Source organism: Elephas maximus, chromosome 16 (genome assembly GCF_024166365.1).
Source record: "Elephas maximus indicus isolate mEleMax1 chromosome 16, mEleMax1 primary haplotype, whole genome shotgun sequence".
Taxonomy (NCBI): Eukaryota; Metazoa; Chordata; class Mammalia; order Proboscidea; family Elephantidae; genus Elephas; species Elephas maximus.
In genome coordinates, this window is record NC_064834.1 from 73,984,855 (window position 1) to 74,009,163 (window position 24,309).

General features: G+C 43.6%; 1 protein-coding gene across 1 annotated transcript in view; it reads right to left on the bottom strand.

Annotated features, from left to right (window-relative positions):
* CPXM2 (carboxypeptidase X, M14 family member 2) overlaps window positions 1-24,309 on the bottom strand; it is a 126,203-nt gene that overhangs the window by 34,423 nt on the left and 67,471 nt on the right. Inside the window, exons 5-7 of the mRNA XM_049854953.1 lie at window positions 12,976-13,060; window positions 11,890-12,040; window positions 3,558-3,646 (exon numbers count right to left, since the gene is read on the bottom strand). Coding sequence (XP_049710910.1) covers window positions 3,558-3,646; window positions 11,890-12,040; window positions 12,976-13,060 — 325 coding nt within the window. The remainder of the gene's footprint in view (window positions 1-3,557; window positions 3,647-11,889; window positions 12,041-12,975; window positions 13,061-24,309) is intronic.

The window sequence follows — 24,309 nt, forward strand, 5'->3', positions numbered from 1 at the left end:
TTCCCCCAGCTTATTCCAACAGACGACCTAGGACTAGTCAGCCCACTTGAGAAATGCCTCTTGCCCACCCCGACGTCAAGTCCTGCTGCCCTCTCAGGGGACTACAATAATACTCTGCACGCAACCTACTCTGCACGTGACTCCAGATCCATCTCCTAAAACCCAGCACTGCTTCCATAAGCACCGCCATGACTCTCAGATTCAGCACAAAAGCGTCTCCCAGCATTCATGACTGGCATCCTCTCCCAGCGTTCGGCCGGCCTCCTCTGCTGGCAGATTGCCATTTATTCCAGAAACAAGCCTATCTGCTCCTCTCTCTGCACCTTAACTCTCACTGTCCTCTCCACTTGGAGTGTCCTTCCATCTCTGTCCATCGAAATCTAGCATCACTCCCAGCATGACAGCCAACCCCAACTGCGGCCAAAGTCCTTTCCAGCCATGGCCAACCAGACCAGTTACTTCTCCCTCCAAACCCCCAAGACAGTTACAACCTCAAATATGCATATTTAATCAAGTCCCCACTCTAGGTTTATAATATAATGGCCAGGGTCTCTGTCCTCATTGCCCTCCGTGAGGGCGACTGACAAGGTACATGTAGACAAATGACCAAGCAAATTACCCACTGAGGCAAGTGCCAAGAGGACCTTTAGCATGTTCTAGGGACAATTACTGTACCCTGCCTTATAACATAGGTATCTGGAGCTCTTTCTTCCCTGCCCCCCACTTCTATCCCTAACCACTCTGCTTCACCCACTGTGTCTGGAACAATGCCTTACAAGTTGGTGCTCTGGAAATGTTTACTGCAGAGAACAGAACCACGCACATTCTTGTTATTTCCCTCTTGTAACTCAATAAGGTTCTATTTTCTCTCCTTGCTTCCTGTTCTTGCTGCTGTTTCTCTTTTTTTGTGTGTGTGTTTGTTGCAAACATCTCTTCCAATAGTAGGACAAACTAACAATTTTTCCCTGCAGCAGAAAGATTTCTGCAGTAACCTAGTAGAATTCATACAGGGAAACTGCTAAAAATGCTGTCTTCTTTCCCATCCCCAGAGCCAGGAATCCAAATGGCAAATCACTTATGGATTTCATGATCACTTCTGAACACTCTTCAGGATTGACAGATCCTCCCAGGATGGTTTCCAGTTGAGTGCTGCTGGACTTGGGGACCTGGGAGGGGTCACCCAAGGTCACCCAAGAGGGGTGCACTGAATGATGCCAATGCCACTCCTAGCTTGAACATCCACCAAGCCCTGCTGATCAGATAGACGGTGTCGTGAGACCCAGTCCACCAGCTCTCCTTAAATAAGAAGAGGTTCATTCTCCTCTCAGGAGAACTATTTAAAGATATCAGCTTCCTGGACTCTTTGTGCAGTTAGCTCATTTTAAATCCATTCAGATTTATTGCTTTTGACATTAGTTGCACCAACTGTGCTGACACTTGTCTGATTTCTGGGCTCAAAAGGATGTTCTGAGAGCTCTGGCGAGCACATCTGAATTCGTACACAAGGGCTCCATCAAATGGAGTGGCGAGCAGAGTCATAAAAATACCCCATGAATGCAACGCAGCAGGGATGAGTCACAGACTCGAGTCCAAATACATTATCTTGATTTCCCAAGAGCAAGACAGCAAGAAAATTTCATTAGCACATCCCACTTCTGAGTCTGTGCTGACGGGTATCTGGAATCTGTGTGTATCTCAACTTAACATACATCAGAACAACACCAGGTTGGTTCATTTCCTGGGCTTGGGGCAGTGAGAGCCTTCTTGAAGCTCAGCTGAACTGCTCCAACCTCAGAAACACCTGCTTTTCTACTGGAAGTCTGGTTTCTTCACTCAGCCTCTGTGAGCTCTGGCTTTGAGACTTGTTAACTTGCCTTTGGTGAATCCTTGCTCTACGTATGTATCAATGAGGCTGTTTTCTCTGTTGTTCTGTCTCTTCAGTCAGATTCACAGAGATCTGAGGGTTTCTCATTTGCCACTCTACCCCGCCATGGTTTCTAGCACCTTGCTGGTGAAGACACTGAGCAGGATTTATAGGCAAAGCACTTGGCACAGGGCCTGCCTTTTTAACTTGTTCTAATAAACGTTTGATCCCCTCCCCTTTCTGCATCCTGTAAGCTAGTGTTGGAGCCCTAGTAGTGCAATGGTGAAGAGCTTGGCTGCTGATCGAAAGGTCAGCAGTTCAAATCCACCAGCCACTCCTCGGAAACCCTATGGCGCAATTCTGCTCTGTCCTATAGGATTGCTATGAGTCGGAATCGACTTGATGGCAACGGGTCTGATTTTTTTCTCTTTGAAGCAATTGTTGTCAAGAGCTCAGAATGACTTGATTTCTGTAATTCTATCTGGGAAAAACCCCATCTGGAATTGTCATTTCTTTCCAACAACACTAAAAACTATAAAGGTATCAACCAGTAGTTTTCAAGCCTGACTATACATTAGAATCGGAGGGAGAGCTTTTAAAAATTTGGATCCCAGCCCTACTCCTAGAAATTCTGCTCTAATTGGCCTGAGGTTGGATTCACTATAGGCATTTTTACAAATTTCCCCCAAGCAATCCTAATATTCAGCCAGGATTGAGAATTACTGGTTTGAATAATGAGTTGTGACTCAGTTTTCTTATCTTTAGAATAAGGATGGCAACAGTCCCTACGCCCCTAGGGTTTTGTTAAAGGTACTGAATATGGTAATATATGCATACTACTGAGCTGAGCATAGCATCTGACATGTGGATGGTCCTATGAGAATGCTTCCTGCTATTATTATCATTATATAATAATGATTTCATGCATGTGAAAGCTGAACAATGAGTAAGGAAGACCAAGGAAGAACGGATGCCTCTGAATTATGGTGTTGGCTAAGAATATTGAGTATATTATGTCCTGCCAGAAGAACGGACAAAGCTGCCTTGGAAGAAGTACAGCCAGGATGCTCCTTAGATGTGAGGATGACTAAGCTTTGTCTCACTTACTTTGGACATGTTATCAGGAGGGACCAGTCCCTGGAGAATGACATCGTGCTTGGTAAAGTCATTGACAAAGAGGAAGACCCTCAAGGAGATGGATGATAGAGTGGCTGCAACAATGGGCTCAAACATAGCAATGATTGTGGGGATGGCACAAGACCCGGCATCATTTCATTCCGGGGTAGCTATGAGTCGGAACCGACTCAATGGCACCTAACAACAACATGGTCATCAGTGTGGTTCTAGGCCATCTTTCTTCTTTAATTCACACATGAGCCGCATCTTTAAATCTGTGACACCACTCAAACATGCAGTGGTTCTTAAGAATTACGCTATCAAATCAGAAAAGCCTGTGTTCAAATTCTGTTTCAACCATTCGCTAGTGAGGGAGCCTTCCTCAGGTCATGCCAGCCTCGTTCTCAACCCTGACACTACAGGCATTTAGTCTTCAGCAAATCAAAATAATCATTCAGATTCCTAACCCTAATCCATCATCCTAATTTCTGACAATAAAATTAAGTGCTTTGTGCATGTGATACACATTGTTCTTTTGACAACTTTCTGGAATGAGATGTTGCAGGCTGGGTCTTACCTGGCGCATTTCCTTATAGTTGTGATGCTTAAAATCAAGGTCATCGGTGGTGGTCATTTCATTCCGTCTGTGGTAATAGTTATTAGGATCTAGGGACAGAAATATAATATGAATTCACATTACTTGTGGTATCTCTGTTAAGTGCCTGATTCATGCTAGGCACCTGGGGGTTTCCAGGGCTGTAATCGTTATGGAAGACGACTGCCACATCTTTCTCCTGTGGAGCGCCTGGTAGGTTTGAACCGCCAACCTTTTGTTTAGCAGCTGAGCTCTTAACCACTGAGCCACCAGGGCTCCTTGGACAGACCAGAGAGAACCCCAGTGACATCAGGAGCTACCAAGTTAACCAACTCTGGATTCTGATCTTCACTGAGACTTCCAACCACATGAGATAAAAACTCCTGTAACAGTTAAGCCAGTTGGAGCTGGGATTTCTGTTGTTTGGAGCTGAAGCACCCTAACCAGTACTATCAGAAAGTACTGACAGTGGTGACCTCTAGGGATGGAAAATCAGTGGGTGAGGGAGAGAAGTCTACTCTTTAGTTGATTATTTTCCATGAAGACTTACTTCTAAAAATTTTAATCCCTATCAGCACGTACTGATGATGTAATTATAAAACAAGAACACATAAAAGGAAAGAGAGAACGGGATGTCTTTCATTTGCATTGTCCTCCTCTGGGGGTGAGGCCTGCTGCTCCAAATGTGGCCCACTGACCAGCAGCACTGGCTGCTTCTTGTTGGTGGTGGTGGTGGTGGCCACCAAGTCTAGTCCGACTCGTGGTGACCTTATAGGACAGAGCAGAACTGCCCCACAGGGCTTTCTAGGCGGTAAACGTTACAGGAGCAGATCACCGGGTCTTTCTCCCGAGGACCCACTGTTGTTGTTGTTAGCTGCCATTGAGTCGATTTCGACTCGTTGAGACCCTGTGCACAACAGAATAAAACACTGCCTGGTCTTGCGCCATCCTCACAATTGTTGCTATTCTTGTGCCCATTGTTGCAGCCACTGTGTGAATCCATCTCGTTGAGGGTTTTCCTCTTTTTCAGGGACCCTCTACTTTACCAAGCATGACGTCCTTCTCCAGGGACTGATCGCGCCTAATAACATGTCCAAAGTATGTGAGACGTAGTACTGCCATCCTTGCTTCTAAGGAGCATTCCTGTTGTACTTCTTCCACGACAGATCTGTTCATTCCTTGGCAGCCCATGGTATATTCAGTATTCTTTGCCAACTCCACAATTCAAAGGTGTCAATTCTTCGGTCTTCCTTATCCGTTGTCCAGCTTTTGCATGCTTATGAGGTGATTGAGGCGATGATGAGCCACTGGGTAGGTTCAAACGGCCAGCCTTTCAGTTAGCAGCTAAGGGCTTGGCTGTTTATGCCACCAGGGCTCCTTTTGGCTGAAACTTGGGCCCCAGCGCAGACCTGCTGAATCAGAACTCTCATTTTAACAAGATTCCAGCCGATTTGCAGGCAGGGGGATTTGAGAAGCTCTGTGTTAAAGTACTGAGCACACCACCCAGCAGGGACAAGGTTCCCAGTCCATGTAAGACACCTCCGGTCCACAAAACCCTTGGTGTGTCTGTGTCCCACGCCCACAGGTCACGGCTGAAGACTGGCTTTAACCTGGGAAACTGAGGCCGTATGCAACAAGTTAAAAATCACATATAGACCCCAACACAGAATATAGTTTTAATAGTCATGAAAGGTTTGCCAGTAATGCTATTAGAAATAAATAACTGTCGTTGAAAGGGAAATCATGTGGGAGGGCAAGATGGCACTTTGTCTAGGAAAGAAAGCAAAAACAATTTGGGTTTAGCCAAACACCCCCCAATTATGTTTCAATCTCTTTCCTTTGGGGAGGCAGGTCACACTGCAGCAGGCAGCCTTCCCTGTCATTTCTGAACCCTTGTGTCCCAAAGCAAAGGTAATGTTGTTTGCATTCATTTACACTTCACTTATCCATGTGCTGATTTGTAAGGGCCAGTCAACACTCCCGAAGCCTCAGGAGCCTCTTTCCAAAGAACTTTAAAGCCCCCTTTGTCTCTAAACACAAGTTATGCCTTCAAGGTTCTTAAAAAAAGATTGACAACAATTCAGAACCTTAAGTACAAAAGAACTCTGTGTCTGGCAACATTCTTCCTTGTCAAGACGAATCAATTTGCCTAAGGCTACAGGTACTAGTTCCAGAACAGTCTCAAAACCAACACTCAGCTTCTCGCATTTTGAACAAATACTTCTTCACTTGCCATTGATTTTGATTGGACAAAGTTTTCTTGAGAACCTACTATGAGCCTGACACTAGGTAAGCAATGAGGGAGGCTTAAGCCCTGCCCTACTGGGTCCCAGAGTCTACCACAGCACGTTGCCATTGAGTTGACTGCAACTCCTGGTGGCCCCATCGATGTCAGAGTAGAATTGTGCTCCATAGGGTTTTCGATGACTGATTTTTTGGAAGTAGATTACCAGGCCTTTCTTCCAAGGTGCCTCTTGGTAGACTCGAACCTCCAACTGTTCCGTTAGCAGCTGACAGTGTTAACTGTTTGCACCACCCAGGGACTCCCCCAGAGTCTACAGACAGAGTCAACTAATTAGCCTCGTCTGTGCAGCAGACCATGATAGCTCTGAGGGGCTTGGCCTCCATGCTGCCCCTTCCTCCTTCTGCAGACAGCACAGATTCCTGCTGCTCTCCAAAGCCTTCTGGTCTCCCCTACCTCAGTCATTTCTTATTCTTCCAACATGGTCAGATAAAAAAAATCTAAGTTATCTTGACTACCCTTTATCTCCTCTTAAGAACTGATTTTAATGTGTCCCTGACACAGAGTCACAAGAGTCCTTCAGAGAGCTGGAGCCCTGACCTTCACAAAGCAGCCTGTTCCACCGCTCTGCAGCCTAGGTGTTAGGAAGCTCTTCCTTTATTGAGCTGAAGTCTATCTGCTGACCCTAATTCAACCCTCTTGAATGACAAAGACTAAGTCTTCCCCCTTTCAGGTATGAGGATCCTGCAGACTTCAAAGAGAATAACCACAGTTCCCCAAGTTGTCTCTGTTCCTGCCTAAACACCCCCAGTCCTTCAGTTGTCCTGTTGGTTTCCATGTCTGTAGCCATTCTGGGTCCTTCCTTTGAACACACTGATTTATCAATGGCTCTCCCAACCCATGGCCTTAAGGACTGAGTGCACCATTCTGAAGTGGCTAAACCACAGGGTGACCAGCTTGTCCCAGTTTGCCCAGGACTGTTTGGTTTCAAAACATAAAGTCCCACGTCCCAGGAATTGCCTCAGGCCTGGGCAAACTGCGATGGTTGGCCTAAACAGGTCAACCTAAACAGTCCAAATAACTCCAGGACGCATATCTCACTTGGTATGACAATTTAATCTTGTATAGCAGGTGCATACAAATGCTTCCTGGTTAAAAATTAACTGGTCATCCCGATGTTTGGTTATTTTAATGCCACAATAAAGCAAAGAGAGAACCCATGGCCCCATCTTTGGCTAGACACGGCCTGCCTTTGGCCAATGTCCAGTGATTTATGAAGACACAGCCTTGTCTTGAAGCTGGAGGCCTTCACTGACTTCATTCTATCCTTCTCTGAGCACATGCTCTGTGCTGAGCCCTGGGCCAGGCGTGGGTATAGAACGAAAGACGCAAGGTCTTCGGCTACAAGGGGCTCAGTCAGGACTCATGTAAGGAGCAAACGCATTGGTAGGCACGTGTACAAAAATGTGGCAAAGGTTGCACTACAGATTTTGAACTTGCCGCCCCCCCCCCCCCGCCATAATTGCGTGAGCCAATTGCTTAACGGGATCAATCATCAATTTCTCTCTCTCTGGAGAGACAGAGATAGAAATGTGTATTTACGTATGCATGAGAAATCAGTAGTTCAGAGATAGAATTCTCATCCTCCACGCAAGAGACCTGGGTTTGATTCCCAGCCAATGCACCTCACATGCAGTCCCCACCCGTTTGTGTGTGGAGGCTTGCATGTTGCTATGATGCTGAGCAGGTTTCAGCAGAGCTTCCAGTCTAAGACAGACTAGGAAGAAAGGCCTAACGATCTACGTCTGAAAATCAACCAATGAAAACCCTGTGGATCACAATGGCCCTATCTAGAAGTGACCATGGGATGGTATAGGACAGGGCAGAGTCTCATTCTGTTGTGCATGGGGTCACCATGAGTTGGGAGCCAACTCAATGGCAGCTCATGTATGTATGTATGTATGTATGTATGCATGCATGCATGTATGTATGGGCATATGCATGTATGCATGTATGCATGTATCTCACTTGTCTGTTTCTCCAGAAAACCCCGACTAGGATAGTCAGGCATTCAATATGAAGCACCAGGGCTCAGGCATTACCATGCCCCCACCCCAAAGGTTATTTCCCAGGACTCTGGGCACAACCCTGTTGTCCTGTGGAGAAACAGTGTGCAGAGACACTGGGCCTTTAAGAACCAGGCAGTGTGAGCTGCAATTTTATACCTGAAAACCACCAACAGTGTAAGGTTGAATTCTGCCAGCATGTGTCTTACCCTGAACTCTTCATGATTAAAAATGTGTCTTAAGAAGCTCTCCCCAGCGTCTAATAAACGTAGCTCCTTACTCTAAAATGAACACTTCAACTCAGATTTGAGGATGAGAACTTTCTTTTACTTCTGAACTCTAAAAATCCTATTAATAGACTATGGTATATGGTCGACCATTTTCCAGTTCAGAAATTTCTGGAAGTGTTATTTGTGAGGTCTTGAAAAGAACCACCACCCTCCTCAGCTCCCACCAGGGAGTTTGCCTGAAGATGGTAGGGATGAAAAGGACAGAACAAAGAGAAACAGAAACAAAGGTAAATGAATTTTTCATAAACAAGGGTTCTGGGAAGCAGACTCTGGCTGGCTGTGATTAGACCACAAGGTCACCTTGGGTTTGGGAGGCTGAGTTGGCTGTGGCATCACTGGCTTGGCCTCATTAAGTTACACAAAGGAACCTCTCTGGTTTCCGGGCAGTGGGGTGGCTGGAGGCCCTGTGTCATCCCCAGGCCCCGAGGCATGACCACCACCAGGAAGCATGCATGAAGAGCCAGCTCCCCTGGGCAGACTGGCTAAATAACTTCTGGAAGAAAAATGGCCCTGAATATCTGGGGGGTGGAAAATAGAACCATTCTGTGTCTATACTGGAAACCCAAACAGACTTCATAATGTACTTCTGTCTTTGTGAGCATTTAAATAGCCCCCAGGGCTTATCTTCAAACACACACACACAAAGAATAACTTCGCAGGGAAATATTTATTTCATGAGACTCTCACAGGCTGCCCTATGCCCTATACCAACAACAGATGAATTCGTGCCTCAGAGAGAAACCACCATCTTGCCCTTGAAAGCAAGCAGACCCAGCCTTCGCTGAGCTGGGCCAGAGCAAGCAGCTGGCCTGGCATAAGGGGGCTGGGGTCCTGCATGGCTCACTGAAGAGGCCTCACTCCTTGGACACGCTGCACTCAGGAAAGCCTGACCTGGCCCTGGATGGTGGTGGCCAGCCCTCAACTGCAACCCCAGGAGCACCCAAAAACCAAACCCATTGCTGTCAAATCAGTCCCCGACTCATAACGACTCTATAGGACAGTGTAATACTGCCCCATAGTGTTTCCAAGGAGTGGCTGGTGGATCCGAACCGCTGACCTTTCAGTTAACAGCTGAATGCTTAACCACTGCACCGCCAGGGCTCCATTCCAGCAGCAGCCAGCCCAAAAGGAGGCCCAAATCCAAAATCAGGCAAAGCTTCTACATTCTCTCTGCATCAGCCTCCCAACTGAGCATAGCCTTTGTAGCAGTGATATCACTTCTCAGGATCTACCTTAAGGAGACAATTGTGGACGTGTACAATGACGCTATAAACAACCCCACAGCAAACACAAGGGTGTTTGCTGTGGGGTTGTTTATAGAATCAAAATATCACAAACAACTCAACTTCCAACAATGGGAGCAGATTAAAGACACGGGGCTTTGTCCACAGACTAGCAGACAGCCATAAAACAGATGGCCTCTAATAGTTTCAACAACATGGGAAAAGCTTTCTAATCTTAAGTACGAACAAATGTATAACAAAGAGCCTGTCTGGTGCGAGTCCATCTAATACACGTGAAGATAGTTAGGTAGAAAGACCCATCGTTCTCACCAAAACAGGGTTTGTGCTCTAAAAATCGGTGGTTGGCAGAGCAGGACCATGGATATGATGGGACTGAGAGAAAAGCAATAAAATCACATTAAATATACTTGGAAAGTGTAGTAAATATAAGTTCATGGTGGAGTGAGGAGACTACAGAAACGGCACCTGAGAGCATCAGAGCTGGCAGTGCCCTTCCCCCAGTAGTACCGGGAGGGACCTCAAGCCCCACAGTGAGCAAGGCCCGTGCCTCACTAGACAAGAATGGCAGCGCCTCACTGGAGAAGGTGAGGGGAGGTCTGTGCCCCGCGCTCCTCATGGCCTGACTGTGGGTGAGCAGAACGTGAATGTTCCCGCAGGCCCTGCTCAGGGGCCAGCTTCCCTCCCTGCAGATGTCTGGTCAGGACCGGGATACTGCCGACCACAGGCTCTGGCAGACGCAAGCTCATTGTCTTTGAAAGGACAGAACCAGGCACATGTCAGACCAGGCCAACCTCTCCAGGGCAGACACCAGCAAGAATCCAGACGGCACAGGTGCATTCAAGCCCCTTTTCTTCCTGCCACAGGTCCCTGAGTGTCATAAATGCTAATCTAAAGATTTGTGGTTCAAACCCCCCCAAGCGGCACTGTGGAAGAAAGGCCTGGTGATCTGCTTCCATAAAGATGACAGCCAAGAAAACCCCATGGAGCAGTTCTACTCTGTAACCCTTGGCATTGCCACGAGTCAGAATCAACTCCACAGTAGTTTTTTTTTTTTTTTCCTGCCACCATAGGGTCACATCCACATACTCTCTTGTGGGAACCACTTGTGGGAACAAGGGAAGGGTAATACAACCCAACAGATGAGCATCTACCCAGGTAAGCAGACATCAAAGTGAAGCTATTTAATTAGATAGAGACTATTAAAACTGTCAAGTTTAAAATTAACTTCTTCTCCCTCCTATCCCACTCCAACTACCCAGTGTAGTGGGAACTCTCACACAGAATTAAATTTGTTGCCAAACATTTTTTTTTGGAAACTTTTTTTTTTTTTTTGCTCATTTCTGAGTGGTAATGTTGAGTGTATTTGCAGCCTTGAGATATGCATTGTACCCAAATCGCAGTAGGTGAAACCATAGTGGGCAAGTGATTTCTCTACCCCACATGTTCATGAACTTTTTATTTATTTTTGTTATCGCTTATCTATGTTTTCTAAACATTCTATAGTTGTTCTTGTTGTTAGGTGCCATCAAGTTGGTTCTGACTCATAGTGACCTTACATATAACAGAATGGAAAACTGTACCATCCTTACAGTCATTGTCATACTTGAGCCCATTGTTGCAGCTACTGTGTCGATCCATCTCCTTCAGGGTCTTCCTTTTTTTCGATGATCCTCTACTTTACCAAACACAATATCCCTCCTCCAGGGACTGATTCCTTCTGATAACATGTCCAAAGTATGTGAGACGTAGTCTGGCCATCCTCGCCTCTACACGCCTCTAGCTGTATCTCTTCCAAGACAGGCTTGTTCGTTCTTTTGGCAATCCATGGTATATTCGATATTTTTTGCCAGCACCACAACTCAAAGGCGTCAATTCTTCTTCAGTCTTCCTTATTCATTGTCCAGCTTTCATATGCATATGAGGCAACCGAAAACACCATGGCTTGGATCAGGTGCACCTTAGCCCTTAAAATGACATCTTTGCTTTTTAACACTTTAAAGAGGTCTTTTGCATCAGATTTGCCCAATGCAATGCATTATTTGATTTCTTGACTGCCGCTTTCATGGGTGTTGATTATGGATCCAAGTAAAATGAAATCCTTGGCAACTTCAATCTTTTCTCTGTTTGTCAATAGCATGTATTATTTTTTGCATGAGAAAAAGGTTCTTGGGTTTTTTTTTTTTTTTAATTTTTAAATTTTTGCTGAAAACATACACAATAAAACCTATGCCCATTCAATAGTTTTTACATGTGCAGCTCAATGACAAAGGTTACGTACCTACCTAGTTACACTGTGTCACCATTCTCACTATCTCTACCCCACATTGTTTCACCACTGCTTAGACTCTCTGCCCCTTAAAGTTCTTATCTGTGCTGTCAGGTTACTCTTGGCCTACTTCTGCTTGCCTTTATGAGGCCACCTGTTCTCCGCTGACAATCCTACCCTACAGGGAGCCAAGGAAGGGGGCTCACCTGGTAGTGGGCAGCCCAGGATCTCCATCCGCATACAGATGCTCCCATTGTCCAACCAGGACTGCGGGTTTACGCGGATGTAGCGGGCCACCATGGGGACAGGCAGCTCATTGAGAACAGGGATCTCCTTCTCACTGTTTCCTTCAAATATCTGTTTATGGAGAAGGAGAAAAAGGGAGAATCTTTTAGAGCTACAAAGGGATACAAGAGTCAGTAATTAATTCAGTCAACAAGACACTTCTGAGAACAGCTAATGTCTGCAGGACATTGAGGGGAAAAGGAAAATGAATCAGGCCTGGACCCTCTCCTCAGGAAGTCCCTACCTAGTGGAGCCCGGTGGTGGTAAGTAACTATATTCAGTAGGAAAAGTCTATTAGTGCCATAGCAAAGGGACAGAATAAGGAATGGGCAAAGCTTCAGGGAGAAGGTGCTGGTCTTAAAGGAAAATGATTTAGACCCACAGGAATGGTTGTGGGGGGAGGGGATTCTAGAGAAAAGGAACAGCAGAGATGGGATTCCCAGAAACTGGATTCTAGGGAGAAGAGCAACAGGCTTATTTTTCCTGGAACACAGTAGTGTGCATGTGGGATGTGAATGAGGAACAAGGCTGACCGAAGAGGCTACAGTTGGACTGTGTGAGACACTGGATACTGTATTAGCAATAGGCACTTGAGAGTGAGTAAGAGAGTGACATGACCAGAACTGGTTAACCTGGAGTTAATCTTGGAGCTAGAAGACTGGGGTCATTGAAGAACATTAGGAGACTACTATGATTGAATAGCCACAAGGGGCTCCAGCATACCCTATGCTCCACACATCTTACAGGGCTGATCTGTGAATTGTGTAGGAGGCTGCATCTCAGCAGCTCGTTGATGAGACCAAAGGCTGAAGGCTATATTGTGGGCCACTTGGGGCTGAACTGCAGAGCATGGAAGGGGAGTCATTGTCCATCAGACTCTTATGCTGGTCTGAGTTGACACAGAATCAGCCAACCTCCAGATGCCAATAGTGCATCAATTCCTTCTCTTTGCAGAGCCAAACACAGCCAGGCACCAGGGGCTCAGTCAGAGGGAAGCAGAGACTCACCATGTCTCCTGATCCATTCTTAACAGTGACCCATGTGTGGCTGTCATTGCTCACCATGACCTTGTAGGATGTTACCCAGTCACTCCTATGAGAAAATAAAACATCATTGTACTACACATGTTAAAATCGTCACCTATTCCATGAGAGGTGTTGCAGTAAGGAGAGTAGACGCCAGAGGCAGAGAGCACTGGGTCAAGCCTGGCTCCACCACTTACCAGCCATGTGACCTTGGCTGGGTAACAAACCTATCTATCTCTGCCACTACTTTTTCATCTATAAAATGGGAATGATAAGAGTACCAACCTTAAATTATTAATGTGAGAACTAAATGGCTTAATATACATAAAGGCAGTTTGGACAATGCCTGGCACTTACCACTAAGTGTTGGCCACACACATGAAGATACACAAATACATATATTGGTTTATACTGAACATTGACATCACACTCAATGCATACAAACTACATAGTAGTCGCTTAACAGAGTCCCAGGGAGCAAAATAATCTCAAGCAAGGATTACAAATTGGTTAGAAATTTCATTTGGAAAACTGGTTTGGGAATATAACAAAGTGGATCCAACCACATCGCAAAAATAATAGCTTGTGTCTCTAACAGAGTGTTGTGTTTCTCCTTGGCTACCACAGCCATCTAGAAAATTCCCATCCAGCAAGAATCCACTGATGGTTGGACCCGAAGCCAGTATCTTCCATCTGTTCTACTGCACAGAAATTGCTGGAGGTAAGACAACCTGTGTTTGACTTCCCAGAAAACCAAAACCTGGTTGCCGTCTAGTCAATTCCGACTCATAGTGACCCTATTGGACAGAGCTTCCAAGGAATGGATTTGAAGTGTCAACCTTTTTGATTCACAGCCATAGCACACCATGGCTCTCAACCTCTGCACCACCATGGCCCCAGGGTGGTGACCAATTTGACAGGCTTGGCCAAAACAACCCTCCATACAGAAAACACATTTTTTTTCTCTCTGCTTCTTTTTTCTGAGCAACCCCCTCCATCTTTTTAATTTTTTAAAAATATTGGAATTAAGGAACATACTAAGACTTTATGGAGCCCTGGTGGCGCAGTGGTTAAGAGCTACAGCTGCTAACCAATAGGTCGGCAGTTCAAATCCACCAACTGCTCCTTAGAAACCATATGGGGCAGTTCAACTCTGTTCTGTAGGGTCGCTGTGAGTCAGAATTGACTCAACAGCAGTGGGTTTGGTTTTGGTTTGGTGCTAAACTTTTGTAAATTCTACCTGCTGAGGTATCTGGAATCCTTCTTCTCCTTTTGTAAAATCTCTTTGGACCCAGGACCCGCATATAGCCCAATAAAGTTATGAGTTTTCCATTGGAATCATGACCGTCTAGTACAGTGTATTTAGAAAGAGCAGCTGGCTCTATTAATTATGGTTCATCTGACGGACTTGTCAAGAGCATATTCTTTGGCGTGTTTATCCATGCTTGGAAACAAGCACGCCTCTCACACCTTCTCTGCTCTCCTCCCCACCAGCTCTGTGTGAACACCTGCTAGAAGCTGTAATCCATCACACAGCACCTTCCCCCTTGGAGGATTACCGCCTTGAGCCCATGGTGACAGATTTGGACACACTGAACATGCCTTTTGAAAAGCACCTCAGCAACAGCTCCTGTCCTTTGCACTGGAAAATTTTCCTCCCCCATAACAGCAACCTCTTTCCCAGATTCAAAGAATTTCCAAATGACTTGTAACTGCAGGTCTTTCTGCTATCTGTTGTTCTGCTGGTAACACCCAAGGCTGACTCAGGCAGAAGTGAGGGGCTGCATCCTAGGGGTAAATTTAGGAAGCTCCTCCCTCAAAAGAAGCATGCAAAGCAGAGGGAGGCAAATATTAAAATTAAGTTCCCCAAAGAAAAGGAGGGGATAAAAGGAAATGAGAGCCCAGTAACAATTTCTCAAACTTAAAGAAACTTCATACAGACAAATCCACTGTTTATATTTGGACAGTAACTGAATGTTTACGTGACTCAGACCTCCCTTCTGAACCACAGATCCATCTGAGATCCTTCCACCTACCTGAGCTTCCCTTCTAATGCCCCAGGCCCATTGCTGTGGAGTTGATTCCAGCTCATAGCAACCCTACAGGACAGAGTAGAACTGCCCCAGAGTCATCTCAAATCTGACTGGACCCAAACCAACTGGTTCATCTCTCCCCCCACTTCCGCCCCTACACCACACCCCACATGGTGGTCCTCTGTCTCAGGAAAGGCACAGCCATGCTCCCCCAAAAAATCCTATAGTCATTCTTGGTACCTTGTTCTTTTTTTTTTTTTTAATTCTAATAGTTAGTCTGTGGGTTCCACTGAATTTTTTTCTTAATGTACTTGGTCATGCCATCTGAGAACAATGACAGTTCTATTTCTTCATTCCTGTCTCTACTTCTTTTATTTTTTACCTTGCTTTACTCTACAGGATAGGATCTTCACTTCAGTGGTGAAAATAAAAGAAAAACCCGTTGCCGTCGAGTTGATTCCAACTCATAGCAACCCTATAGGACAGAGAAGAACTGCCCCAGGGGGTTTCCAAGGAGCGGCTGGTGGATTTGAACTGCCAACATTTTTGTCAGCAACCGTACCTTGCCGTAGCTCTTAAACACTCTGCCACCTACTAGCAATATCAGACATCCTTGTTTCATTCCTAAACTCAGAGGAAATGTTTCAATAGTTGGCCACAGAGTAAGAAGTTTCTGTTTGTTTTTGTTTGAATCAAGTATGAGTTTACCGTTTTTCACATAACAAGGAAGTCTGGGTGGATGTGGCTGCTGGCACTTAGCTGGTTCACCATGCGAGAGCTGACATTAGTATGCGTTCATTTTTCATATGTGTTATCTCTTTGGAAGGGAACCCTAGTGGCGCAGTGGTTAAGTGCTAGGCTGCTAACCAAAAGGTGGGTATTTCAAAACCATCAACCGCTCCTCAGGAGAAAGATGTAGCAGTCTGCTTGCATTAAGATCACAGCCTTGGAAACATTACAGGGCAGCTCTACTCTATCCTATAGGGTTTGCTATGAATTGGAATAGACTCCATCACTACAGGTTTGGTTTTGGGGTATCTCTTGTGATAACTCTTGTGAGTTCTAAAAGGACATTGCAAGAGAATGTCAGTATACATTTTGCAGACTTTTTGTCTCAGAGTTCTAAGAAAATGTCAAGATGTATCCACGTTTTATACTGATTGTCTCTGAGTTGTACAATAGCTGCTACAGCTCCGTATCACGTTCATGTTCAGAGAATACTGAATAAAGTCTTTCAGCTTCTATCAGATCACTTCCTGACATAATAGGAGAACGTCCCTCTTCATATCTAGCAATGCTTCTTGCTTTGAAGTTGACTTTGTCTGATACTAGTATAGCTAACCCAGCTTTGTTTGGTTAGCATTTACATGATATTTATCTTTCCATTCTTTTAATTTTAACCTATCTCCTTATATATAGGCTGTGTCTCTTGTAAATGGCATATAGTTCAGTTTTCTGTTTTTTTTTTTTTTTTAACATAGTCTCATAATACAGTCTCCTTTTACTGGAGAATATAGTTCGCTTAAATGTAATGCAATTATTGTTACATTTGGATTTATTCCTACCATCTTACTATTTCTTTTCTATGTGACTTACCTATTTTTTTACCTTTCTATTTGATAGTCATATATCTTTATTATTCTATTTTCTCTTTATTGACTTATTAGTTATATGCTGTTATGCTATTCTTCTCATGATTATCCTAAAGATTACAGTATGCAACCTTAAGTTATTATAGTCTTATTCAAATTACAATTTCTACCACCTCCACGATAATGCTAGAATTGTACAGCACTTACGGTACATTTACTATGATAGCTTTTGCATTACTTTGTAATTCATTTTCAATTCTCTCTAGATTCTAAACTTCATAAGACATCAGTCCTTTTCGTTTGTACAGCTAACATTAGTAAACCCACATATTTACACTTTCTGAGACTCTTCATTCATTTCTTCATTTTCCACATTTCTCTCTGGGATCGTCTTTATGCTTGAAGAACTTTTGATATTTCTTTTAAACCAAGTATGCTGGCAATGACTTTTTTCAGTTTTTATTGTCTGAAAATGGTTTTATTTCACCTTCATTTTTAAATGGTATTTTTCCTAAGGGTCTTTTGGACTGGTAGGTGGTTACGTATTACTTACACACACACACACACACACACACACACACACACTTTTTCTTCTTAGTATAAAAATAATATTATCCATTGTAGAAAATTCACAAAATAGAACTACAAAAAGTATTTATAAACCATTGGCAATTTAAACACTGTTAACATTTTAATTGACATCTTTCTTGTAGAAGTCATACTTTACATATTGTTTTGTATCTTCTTTTTTATATTTTTTTTTTAGTGAAAATATACACAGTCTACCATACCCATTCAGCAATTTCTACACGCATGATTCAGTGACATTGGTTACGTTCTCCATGTTGACCCACCACTGTCTTCCCAGATTACGTCCCCACCATTTACTTAGACTCACTGCCCCCTTACACGTCTTATCTATGCTTCAGAGTTATTATTGTCAATTGTCCAGGAAAAGATGGGCAAAATGGAGGTAAGGATGAAATTGGAATCTCTAAAAGAAATTAACTGGACATTGTAGAAATGAAGCTACAATATCTACGTTTAAAATTACTAAAGTCCTATTCTGCTACCTGCAAAAACTGGATCACCTCTGAGCTAATTCTACTGTCTGTTTTTTCTCTTGCTTATTTTTTATGGAAACGCTGGTTGCACAGTGGTTACGTGCTATGGCTGCTAACCAAAAGGTCAGCAGTTCGAATCCACCAGGCGCTCCTTGGAAACTCTATGGGGCAGTTCTGCTCTGTCCCATAGGGTCACTATGAGTCGGAATTGACTCGATGGCAGCGGGTTTTATTTTTTATGGTCCTATTCCCTCCCATGTTCTGCAAGTTTTTATAGAATGCTGAACTTTTATATAAAAACCTGTAGAGGATCCAAGTGATGGTCTCTTCCACCAAGAGTTTGCTATTTCTTTTGTTAAGCAGACAACGCTGGGTGAGAATTGCCTGTTAGCAATCACAGACTAAGCTTGTTCAAGGTTAAGTTGAAGGCTACCATGGTTCATCCTTGCTCCTAAGGCAAGTATATTCCAGAGCTTTCAATTTAAAGCCTGGCAGGTCTTTGTTACCTCATCACCCAGAGACAGTAGGAATTTCTGCTCATTTTTCAGAGATTTTGGCTCAACTCTATTATTTTGCCCCACGCAGGTTCAGAATTTATTAAATGTCTAATAGGAACAAGGCTGTGTGCCTGAGACATTTGTTTTATTTTCACATGCACATTTTGAACTGCTGTTGTATCACTTAGTAAATGCACAATATGAGTACGAGTAGAAAAATGACTAATAACAATTTTAGCTCAAATTCAGCTTTTTTGTTTACCATGTAAATTTCACAAGCTATTTAACCTTTCTGAAAATAATAACGATCCCTACAGGAAGGTTCAGTGGGATCGCCTTTCTTGAGAATAGGCAAAACTATAGATCTATTCCAGTCATTTGGCTATTCCAAGTTTTTTGGCATAGATGAGTGAGTACTTCAGTGCTGCATCCATTTGTTGAAACATTTCAGTTGGTATTCCGTCAATTCCTGGAGCCTTGTTTCTCGCCAGTGCCTTCAGTGCAGCTTGGACTTCTTCCTTCAGTACCATTGGTTCCTGCTCATACGGTGCCTCCCGAAATGGCTAAACATCAACCAATTCGTTTTGGTATAGTGACTCTGTGTATTCCTTCCATCTTCTCTTGACGCTTCCCGAGCCGTCTAATACTTTTCCCATAATAGAACCCTTCAATATTGCAACTTGAGGCTTGAATTTCTTCTTCAGTTCTTTCAGCTTGAGAAACGCAGAGCCTGTCCTTCCCTTTTGGTTTTCCATTTCCAGGTCTTTGCACACGTCATTATAATACTTTGTCTTCTTGAGCTGCCCTTTGAAATCTTCTGTTCAACTCTTTTACTTCATCATTTCTTCCTTTTGCTCTAGCTATTCGATGTTGTAGAGCAAGTTTCAGAGTGTTTTCTGACATCCATTTTGGTCTTTTCTTTCTGTCCTGTCTTTTTCATGACCTCTTGCTTTCTTCATGTATGATGCCCTTGGTGTTATTCCACAACTCGTCTGGTCTTCAGTCTTTAGTGCTCAATGCATCAAATCTACTCTTGAGATGGTCTCTAAATTCAGGTGGAATATATTCACGGTTTTGCTTTGGCTCTCGTGGACTTGTTCTAATTTTCTTCAGTTTCAACTTGAACTTGCATATGAGCAATTGATGGTCTGCTCCACCATTGGCCCCTGGCCTTGTTCTGACTGATGATATGGAGCTTTTCCATCATCTCTTCCCACAGATGTAGTTAATTTGATTCCTGTGTATTCCATTTGGTGAGGTCCACCTGTATAGTCTGCGTTTATATTGGTGAGGAAAGGTATTTGCAGTGAAGAAGTCATTGGTCTTGGAAAATTCAATCATGCAATCTCCAGCATCATTTCTATCACCAAGGCCATATTTTCCAACTACCAATCCTTCTTTGTTTCCAACTTTCGCATTCCAATCTCCAGTAATTATTAATGCATCCTGATTGCATGTTCAATCAATTTCGGACCACAGAAGTTGGTAAAAATCTTCAGTTTCTTCATCTTTGGCCTTGGTGGTTGGTGCTAAATTTGAATAATAGTCAAATTAACTGGTCTTCCTTGTAGGCATATGGTTATTATCCTATAGCTGACAGTGTTGTACTTCAGAATTAATCTTGAAATGTTTTTTCTGACGATGAATGCAATGCCATTCCTCTTCAAGTTGCTGTTCCTGGCAGAGTAGACCATAAAATTGTCCAATTCAAAATGGCCAGTATCAGTCCATTTCAACTCATTAATGCCTATTTCCAAGAAAGGCAATCCCACTGAATACAGAAATCATCAAACAGTATCATTAATATCACATGCAAGTAAAATGTTGCTGAAGATCATTCAAAATCAGCTACAGCAGTATATCTACAGGGACTTGCCAGAAATTCAAGCAGGATTCAGAAGAGGACGCAGAATGAGAGGTATCGTTGCTGATGTCAGCTGGATCCTGGCTAAAAGTAGAGAATACCAGAAAGATGTTTACCTGTGTTTTATTGACTACGCAAAGGCATTCGACTGTAAGAATCATGACAAATTATGGCTCACACTGCAAAGAATGGGAATTCCGGAACACTTAATTGTGCTCATGAGGAATCCGTACATAGATCAAGAGGCAGTTGTATGAACAGAACAAGGGGACACTATGTGGTTTGGAGTCAGGAAAGGTGTGCGTCAGGATGTATCCTTTCACTGTACCTATTCAATCTGTATGCTGAGCAAATGACCTGAGAAGCTGGACTATATGAAGAAGAACGGGGCATCAGGATTGGAGGAAGACTCGTTAACAACATGCATTATGCAGATGACACAATCTTTCTTGCTGGAAGTGAAGAGGACTTGAAGCACTTATTGATGAAGATCAAAGACCATAGCCTTCAGTATAGATTACACTTCAACATGAACAAAACAAAAATCCTCACAACCGGATCAGCATGAAACATCAATGATAAATGGAGAAAAGACTGAAGTTGTCAAGGATTTCATTTTACTTGGATCTACTATCAACACCCATTGAAGCAGCTGTCAAGAAATCAAAAGATGCATTGCATTGGGCAAATCTGCTACAAAAGACCTCTTTAAAGTGTTGAAAAGCAAAGCTGTCACCTCGAAGACTAAGGTGCGTCTGACCCAAGCCATGGTGCTTGCTGAGGGTAAAGGGCATATGGAATGGGTGGTGGACGAAGGCAGTTTTAAATACCAGCTACGACCAGGTGACCAGTTGCAGAAATGAGGACTGTAGTTGTTATGAGTATTTCTTCTTTCTATGCGTGCATCAAATATTTTTGTTTTCTTCACTTATGAAATACAGGATGTAAACAGGGCTAGTGTGTTTTTAGTTGTACGCGTGTTAGTTTCATCATGTTACATGCAAGTGTGACTCTATATTTGTCTTTCTTTAGAGATTATGTATGGCTTAAGATGTGTATGGGTGCCAAACCGTCAAGGGGTGGACTAACTGTGACAGCTAAGGTTGTGCGTCAATTTGGCTGGGCCATGATTCTCAGTGGTTTGGCAGCTGTGATGCAATCTGGCAGTTATGTAATGATGTAATTACTCCATGATGAGTTTTGCTATGAGCTGCCAGTCAGCTAAAAGGGAGCTTCCATGGGGGTGTGGCCTGCCTCCAGTATATAAATGGGTGTTCCAGCAAGACTCTGGCTCTGGATCCTGCATCTGGCTCATCATTATGTAACCTCTGGTTCTTGGGACTTCAGCTAGCAGCTTACCTGCCAATCTTGGGATTTGTTGGCCTCTGCAGCCTGTGAGCCAACAGCCTGCCATCTGACCTGCCAGTCTTGGGTTAGTCAGCCCCTGCAGCTACCTGAGTCAGGAAAAGACTCCAGCCTGATGCCTGACCCATGGACTTGGAACTTGCCAGCCTCTACGGCTGTGTGAGCAATTTCCTTGAGATAAATCTCTCTCTCTCTCTACATATATGTATACATGTTTTAGTTATCTAGAGCTATTATAACATAAATACCACAAGTGATGGCTTTAACAAAGTGAAATTTATTCTCTCACAGTCTAAAAGGCTAGAAGTCCAAATTCAGGGTGCCAGCTCCAGGGGAAGGTTTTGTCTCTTTGTTTGCTCTGGGGGAAGGTCCTTATCATCAATCTTCCCTTGGGCTTAGGAGTTTCTCAGCACAGGGACCACAAATCAAAAGGATGCAGTATTCTCCTGGCTCTTCTTTCTTGTTGGTATGAGGTCCCTCTCCTCTCTGCTCGCTTCTCTTTTTTATATCTCAAAAGAGATTGGCTCAAGATACAACCTAATCCTGTAGATTGAGTCCTGCCTCATTAACATCATAGAGGTTAGGATTCACAACACATAGGATAATCACATCAGATCACAAAATGGTGGACAACCATACAATACTGGCTATCATGGCCTAGCCAAGCTGATACACATTTTTGGGGACACAATTCAGTCCATAACTATATGTCAAAAAACAAAAAAAAACCCAAACCTTTTGCTGTCGAGTTGATTCTGACTCACAGCAACCCTATAGGACAGAGTATAACTGCCCCATAGGGTTTCCAAGGAGCTGTTGGTGGATTTGAACTGCCGACCTTTTGGTTAACAGCTGCAGCTCTTAACCACTGCACCATCAGGGCTCCGATAACTCTCTCTCTCTGTGTATATATATAAACACACGCTGCATTGGTTTTGCTTCTCTGGAGAACCCAGCCTAAGACAACTGGTTAAGATCTCAGGATTTGAGGTCAAGAGGCCCAAACTGAAATGCTAGTTCTTCTACTAAATAGTTTTGTGACCTATGCAAGAGTCACATGACCTCTGAACACCATCTATAAGAAAAAGCAAAATTCTACCTCCCCGGTACTGTGAATGAGACTTGAATGAAGTAATATCCTTAGAGTTCTGAGCACAGTGCTGGGCACAGAGGAACTGCTCCATAAATAAAACACCCCCAAAGAAACCAAACCCATTGCTGTCGATACCAACCCATAGACACCCTACAGGACCGAGTAGAACTGTCCCATAAGGTTTCCAAGGAGCTGTTGATAAGTTAATACTATAATTAATATACTGTCAAGTTCTATACCAACATATACGATTACTAGTTGAACTGTAACATATTTCAGATGCTCCTTCCAGATACCACAAAACCAAAACAAAACCCACTGCCATCTAGTCAATTCCTCCTCACAGCAACCCTATAGGATAGAGTGGAACTCCCCTATAGAGTTTCCAATGAGCGTTTGGTGGATTCAAACTGCTGACCTTTTGATTAGCAGCCATAGCACTTAACCACTAAGCCACCAGGGTTTCCAGGGAGTGACTAATCTCCAAACTTAACCCTTTATGCCCTAGTCATGGTAGCAGCCTGTCACAGTCATGAAGAAATTAAGAATTAACTCATTCTTAATTAAAACTAGGAAGACCGTTAATCCCGGGTGACAGGTAATTTGAAAATCATTATGATGCTGTAGTAGGACTGAATGGTGTCTTAAAGGTCTACCCACATGTGACGACTAAAGCAAGGTAGAATGCATTAAGTCTCACTCCTTATCCTGCAGTAACTCTATTACAGGTACCATGCTGGCCTCTGACACTATAAATGTAAATTATGCATGATCCTTTTATTCAAGGTTTTTCCAGGTTAATGGGGAAGATTGGGAAGCAATCTGAAAATATCAAGCAAGTGTGATTAAGTGCTGTGATGAGGTAAGCACGATTGTGGGAAGACAGAAAGGGCACCTGGCTTGGAAGGAGGCAGGGGTGAGTTAGTGAATGCAGCATACGCCTTATCTAACAGGAAAGCTGCGTATTTTATCCTTTTGTGACAGGTACATCCATTGTTATTAGAGAGCCAGCCCCAAAAGATTGGAGATATAATGTCCCTGCTTCCTCATCTCCTAATCCTCAGGGAATGTTTGAAATTCACAGCACTTTTGTGACTTCCTTTCATTCCCCTCAGAGGAATTATTCTACATCACAAAACCACCTTGACATTTAATTCTCTGTGACTGGCAGTTTTGACTCAAAGCCATGCAGGCCAAGTAAAAAGTTGTTTGTGTCCAAGACTCTGGTGACTGCTGAATGAGGGAGAAGTGGTGCTGAATCTTATCTGGGCTCCAGCCAGCACCCTCACTTAAAAAGAAAAGAAAAACCTACCCCTGTATGATATTACCACACGTCCCTCCAATCCAGCCATCCTTCAGATCAATAAAACAGAAAAAAGTTGGAACACATTCAGATGTTTTACTACTAAAAACCCATTGTCATTGAATAGATCTGGACTCATAGCGATCCTACAGTACACAGTAGAATTGCCCCATAGGATTTCTGAGGTTGGAATCTTTACAGAAGCAGACTGCCACATCTTTCTTCTGCAGAGCAGCTACTGGGTTCGAACCACTGACCTTTTGGTTAGCAGCCAAGCACTTAACCATTGTGCCACCAGGGATCCTTGACATTTTACTACATGATGTTAATTTGGTTTAAATAAAAACACAATAAGGGTTCAAGTCAACAAAACGACTACCTAAGTGCTTGCAGAGCCTCCTACTACAGAACAATTAGATCCTGGTTACACGAAAACAAATGAATGCTTTCAAACCATCGGAAACTTGCAAGCAAGTCAGGAAAACCCTTAAGGAAAAAAAGAGCC